The 6,000-nt window shown below is 43.6% G+C and overlaps 1 protein-coding gene across 1 annotated transcript; it reads left to right on the forward strand.

The window, feature by feature from the left end:
* The first annotated feature begins 410 nt into the window (after positions 1 to 410).
* LOC136422383 (uncharacterized) lies at positions 411 to 6,000 on the forward strand. Its single transcript, XM_066410122.1, has 3 exons — positions 411 to 1,168; positions 4,021 to 4,203; positions 4,625 to 6,000. Exons 1-3 carry the CDS (start codon positions 722 to 724, stop codon positions 5,027 to 5,029), a joined length of 1,035 nt encoding a protein of 344 aa, XP_066266219.1. The 5' UTR covers positions 411 to 721; the 3' UTR covers positions 5,030 to 6,000.

Genomic DNA, 6,000 nt, shown 5'->3' on the forward strand with positions numbered 1-6,000 from the left:
AGTAGCGCTTAGAAGTTAAATACAAAGCGTGGATTTACAACTCTGCGTGTCGTCACACCTTTCTTTCACCTAGCTTTGTGGAGAAAATTTGCCTACGATTAAAACGCGATGTGTGTTTGGAGATCCTCGGCTCACAAATACACAATATGTTTGCGGGTTCATCAATGCGATCCTCGAAGTTCAATACAGTCGGGGACAATGGAACTACCTGGAGGTACGTTTATCTCGTTGGACACATAATGGGTGATGTAATTACCTAGTGTGTAGCATACGGGCTCGCCATTCGCGCCTCATCTATATGCATGAAGGGTCTAGACTTGACCAAACACAAAAGATGTAGCGGGTACTAATCTGTATTCAATTTTTTTCTGTCATTTTTTTTTTCAAAAGTCGATTTCCTGATCGCAAATTAGATTGTGGCAGGTTTGAAGACAACTTCTGTGCCGAAATCGTCCCGCCATTTTCCTGCCGTCCAGCGATAGAAATGCAAAACAAACAGTCTCATTTGCATGGTGTAAAACAATAGGTGGCTCCCGTGAGGGGACGCGTCCATTCTGGCGGCAAGACAACTTCCTCCCCAGCATCCGTGTGTACACAGAAGCACGCAGACAAGCGTCCGGAAAGGTCGGTCTGAGGACGCTTTTCTTATTCTTTTTTAACCTCCAAACTAACTTTATTTAGCGTACAGTGACACCCAGGGAGAGAGGATATCTTGAAGCATATGCCCAAGTCGAACCAACCCGGTGAGCAGCCGACGAATTGGATTATTCCCCGAGATAGTAGAAGGGGCGAGACAGAACCCGACGACAACCGGGACAGTCGAAAAGCGGCCGCAGCCCTTCTCTTCTTCTGGTGTTTCCCGCTTCTCGGAATCTTCTTCGTCTACGTTCTGTTCGTCCATCTCAAAGCCATGGAGCCGGACCAAGCCAGAAGACCGCCAACGGGAAGCCGCCCTCCTCTCGTCCGTAGCGGGTCTGCTGCGATCAGACGCCCGGCGGCACCTCCCCCCAGCCCGCCGCAGCGGCGCCGACAACGCCACCGGCCCCGACTCGGCTCGACAGGCAGCAGCACCGGAGAGTCCACCTCCAGTAACTCCGGCTCATATGTGAGCATGCAACTCGGGGAAGAGAGCGACATGTACGATAGGATCATGGCCCTGGAAGATACGGTAAGATTAGTTTGCTTTTTTCCCCCTGAAAATCACGACATTTGTCGGGAATGTTTTGCGCGTCGGTATGTAGTCTTGTTTGCTTTGCCACGTTTTGGCGGGTTTGCTGCTGAAAGAATGCTTGTTCAGAAATATTGTAGCTAGTCAAAGTTTTTATAATCTAAAAGTACAACATTTGGACAAAGCTATGCAAAGGAGGCTACTGATTGCTTTTTTAGCTTTCATTATTTGGCAGAAATTTTCATGATTTTGCACAAGAAAGGCGCGCTGCACCTGTTATCAGCTGGTTCCCATACAGACAACGCGAAGTCCAAAGATCACATTTCTTACAAATTAAGCTCTTTCAATCACTGAGAACGTTTGTAAGTGGTGTTCTCTGTGGTGTTGCTTCGACTTGCTTCTCTTAGAACCAAAACTTAATATCTAGATGAGGAGTTAAATGTCGACTGTAAGTTACTAGTACTATTTGATCAGGCCAGGTTATGCAAGTCTTCCATGTTGTCTTCGAACTAGTAGCTTGGCGCGAACCAAATGTTGTGACAAAATATATCAAATTTTCGTCTCAATTTTCAGCATGATCTACAATGAAAGAGGGAATCCCTAAATGGTTTTTGGTGTAGTAAGTCAGATTTATGATCGCTTAATGAAGGTTTTAGTCCCCCATGAGGGTTTGTGAAGGGTGGGGTGCGTCAGGGTTACTAGACTTTTCGCCCCCTGACCCGTTCGTCCCCGGGTCCTTTCGTCCCCGTCATGGACATTTCGTTCTCGGATGACACTTGTCTCACAATTACAAGTTACTCAATTTTCATCATAACATTTCATCAAGCTTCTCAAAAAACCTTCACTGTTGCTTTCTCATCAAGTCTTTCACGTTGGAAAACCGACACTAACATGACTAAAGTGACGCGCGAGCGGCGAGGGACATCATGATGTTGCTGCCGCCGTCGCGCCCGCCATCTTGGTTGTTTACGCATGTTGCAAATCGCTCGTGGGCGCCTTTTACGGAGTTTGTATGAGTAAATAAGCTGACTGAAATGAAATTTTGACAAGAAAATTGACTGTATGGGACTGTATTTTTAAAAACGCTAGGATATTCATGTTGCTAAATTCACCGATGCCCAAGACCGACTGGAAGTGTATCGCGATCGAAGTATGACATGTCTGGAAACGGCAAGTACTTCGCCGGCTAACACTTTAACTGCTGGAAAATACTTTCAAAGTAATATCTAATCACGTATAGAATAATACATGATAAAAAAACTAGTCATTTAGGGTTTAAATGTTGTTAAATGGGAGGACGAAATGCCCATGATGAGGACGAAAGGACCAGGGGACGAACGGGTCAGGGGGCGAAAAGACCTGATCCCTGCGTCAGGCCTCTATCTAGGGGCAGATCTGCAATTGTTCAGGGGATTACCGAGGATAGCGTCATCACGGGACCCGGTTCTGCCGCGTGGCGCGCCATTTTTTCCAACCATTCATTTTATCATCATTACTTTTTCATAGCAAATTACCGAAAAGCACAGGCACAGGAATCATAGTCAAAAGCTAATTCAGAAAATCTACAAACTCATCACGAAATAAAAACGTAAGAACCAATTCTACATAATTATGACACGCCCTTTTCTGCTCCCGTTCCCAGTTTTATGTACTCTTTGCCAGACTACTTTGTTTGAGTTCTGATAAAAGAACGCACACAGAAATTGACCAAATCATGAGGCTAAATAATTTCATAGAAGGTTCCCGGGCCATATATATACATAGTTTTTATTTATTTTTTTCATGCTTGTAACCCAGTCGATGGTTACTACCCTGCTACTAAAAAGACTTCTTTTTTCCAACCCAAAGACTCTGTTTCCAGTGGAAACTTGATCATATTTTCCACGGGTTTAGTTTTTACTCCGTCTCTTCTGAAGAAACGTTCACGGACAAAAGAGTTTGTCTGTCCTTGATTGATACACGGCGCACTGCTGTGTCGATCGTCTTCTCACACCTCACCGTCCCGTTTTGTTTGCCGACCGGTTCACAACCGACGCCTTTCCCTATCTCACCTGGGCGTCATGCGCTAATCACGCGGCTCGGTGACAGGAGACTGTGCCCTGTGTTTGAAGTTTCCCGACTTCAATATCGCGCGTCTCTAACGTGCTAAATAGCCTACGTCGCTAGTTTAACATCCGGCATATTGACATGCTTTGTGCAGATTACGTATTTTTGGTCTGGTTGCTACTTTTTGTAGAAAAATTGGGAGTCATAAGAACGCAGTACCGACATGAAGCCATAACCAGTAAAAAAAGACAGAGAAGAAAACGATGTTTTAAAAATGCGATGAAGCCTGCTCTAGAGACGCACCTCTGTTGCAAGCTGTTGAATATGCTGTTGAATATGGCATAATGGCGACTCACAAAGTTCTCGTCTACACTTCAAATGATGCTTGTCCCGAAAAAGATGTTCATACCGATGTTAACATCACCTCTTGTTTTCACACCTCTTGATAAAACGGTCTAAGATTTGATTTTCAAATCAGATACTGAATATACTACATGTAGTAGCTAAAAGTAGCTGGTGCAAAATAGGCCGTAGAAAAATTGATATTGCTAAATAACATACTACATATGGTAAACAAACAACCCAGCGAAAATATATTTTCTTCTGTTTCTACAGTAACAAAAAAGCGAGAAGTTGAATTTGTAAAATGTTTGTCTATTTTGTATTCATTACAATGTATCTTGTTTTGTTGTGACTTGTAATTCGTCCAATCTGTCAAAAATGTGCAATGCGGGTCTTTATTCATTCATTTCTCTGAGGAAAGCGTTGGACCCCGAAGCTAATCGTATAACTCATCTTACCCACAGGTAACAACACTGACGACTGAACTGAAGCAGGCGCGGACGGTTCACCCTGCCAAACACATCGTGCTGAGGATGATGAACGAGAAGGCGACTGAGATCGGCCGGCTGACCGGGCAACTCGCACTCAAGTCCGAGGACAACGTCCTGCTGCTCGAGGAGAACGAGTCCCTCAAAGTCGAGAACGAGGTGATCGCTTTTTCTCTTAACAACGAAAGTCGCTAGGAGGCGCACATATGACCTTTTTTTTTATGATCACAAAGTAATCGGTGTAATGACGGGAGGGGGAGGGGCGGTTAGAGTTAATTGCCTTCGGTTGAAACCTCGACCGGGTCATACATCCCGGATAATACCAAACACTTGGTACATTCTGCTTTGCCTGCTTAACACTCAGCGCTTGTATTATAAGAAAGAGCATGACAGTAAGTTGAACCACACCACTACCAACGGACAAGAAGTAGTAGATTGTAGCATATAAAACCTCCTTGATTGTAGTGGTCTCTGTGGCCCATTAGGGCTATAAAAACTTCCTTAAGATTCTCTAGAAATTCCTAAAATGTCGTTGATTTTGTTTAAGATTCTTAACGCTGATCTATATATATCTTTACAGGCTCTTAAAGTTCAACTGGTCGCACTGCGGACAGCTCTAAGCGTCATTCGGCCATTCCCAGTCCACCGAGGCGATCAGCAGACGGCGGCGGCGCGGAGGGCAGCCTACATCCGATCGCAGAGCGCTCCCTGTCCGGTGGACAGCCACGAGGACCAGCAGACGACAGCAGCGTCTCGAAGGGCGGCATACGGGCGATCAAAAAGTGCTCCAAGTCCTACAGCCAGTCAAGACGACGTCTTTCTCCCTTCGGTGTCTGAGATGGACGAGGTCGACTCTGCGGAAACAAGACGGAAGCGTTTCAACAAACAGAACTCTCAAAGAAGGGGTTCCTCCATCAAGAAAATGTTTAGGAAGTTTCAAAGGATGAGCAGCTACCACGGCAGTGCCACGAGTAAAAATGGTTAAACATAGGAAATGTTGGTCAGATATCTAAAAAAAGAATGCATGTTTGTGTTGTTAAACGACCAATATACTGAATGTATAATCTATAAGCAGATGTTGGGGAGGCTATATCTTTGAGTTTTCCTAGCTGCCCCGTCTGCAGTTTAACACAGACAAGGGTACGCCAAAAATAATTACTCAAGCAACTGGATAAGATTTTGAAACAGTCAGACGTTTCAGACAGTATCCACTGTCTTTCGTCAGTGACTGACGAAAGACAGTGGATACTGTCTGAAACGTCTGACTGTTTCAAAATCTTATCCAGTTGCTTGAGTAATTATTTTTGGCGTATCTTATTACCTGGATGTCTAACCTTCATCAACAGACAAGGGTAGTTGAGAATACGGAACGATTTGGCCTCCCCAACATCTACTTGGGGACCATAATAGGCTGTTAATTATGTAGAATTTCTTGTGGCTAACACGTGCACCTTTCTTTGTAAGCAAACGCTAACGTGCTCTATACGTTACACTATAGCATGCCCTGTAGTATGGTAGTTCAACAGTGTGAATGCTGTGCTTAGACTTAGAAGAATCACAAAGACCTGCCATTTTTTGACTTATCAAGTTTCAATTATCAAATTCAATTAATAATAATATCTTTTTTTCCAAATTGAAAATTATGATTTCGGAAATACGCCGGTGTTGTTGAATTTACAGAGGTTTATTTTTTAATCGATTCCAATGGATTTGTGTGAACAATTGTCTCGTTAATTATATTTTATGCACGTGTAATATCAATGCGTAATAACAGCGTAATATCAATGAATTGACTAAAAACGTAATGCAATTTTTCAAATCGGTTTAATGGTTTGACCTTGTTAATGGTCCAGCTGTGTTACCTATTTTTCAGGATCACAAATTGGACGAAACCGTGTCATACAAAGTGCGTGTTACTTATATCTTGTTTGAAAATCAATTGTCTGCTTATCACAA

Source organism: Branchiostoma lanceolatum, chromosome 1 (assembly GCF_035083965.1).
Source record: "Branchiostoma lanceolatum isolate klBraLanc5 chromosome 1, klBraLanc5.hap2, whole genome shotgun sequence".
Classification (NCBI taxonomy): domain Eukaryota; kingdom Metazoa; phylum Chordata; class Leptocardii; order Amphioxiformes; family Branchiostomatidae; genus Branchiostoma; species Branchiostoma lanceolatum.

Excerpts from the sequence above, each read along its gene's own strand:
- LOC136422383 (XM_066410122.1), top strand. The coding sequence starts at position 722 with ATGCCCAAGTCGAACCAACCCGGTGAGCAGCCGACGAATTGGATTATT. Across the intron at positions 1,169-4,020 it reads TCATGGCCCTGGAAGATACG|GTAACAACACTGACGACTGA; the intron begins GTAAGATTAGTT and ends TCTTACCCACAG. Across the intron at positions 4,204-4,624 it reads CCCTCAAAGTCGAGAACGAG|GCTCTTAAAGTTCAACTGGT; the intron begins GTGATCGCTTTT and ends ATATCTTTACAG.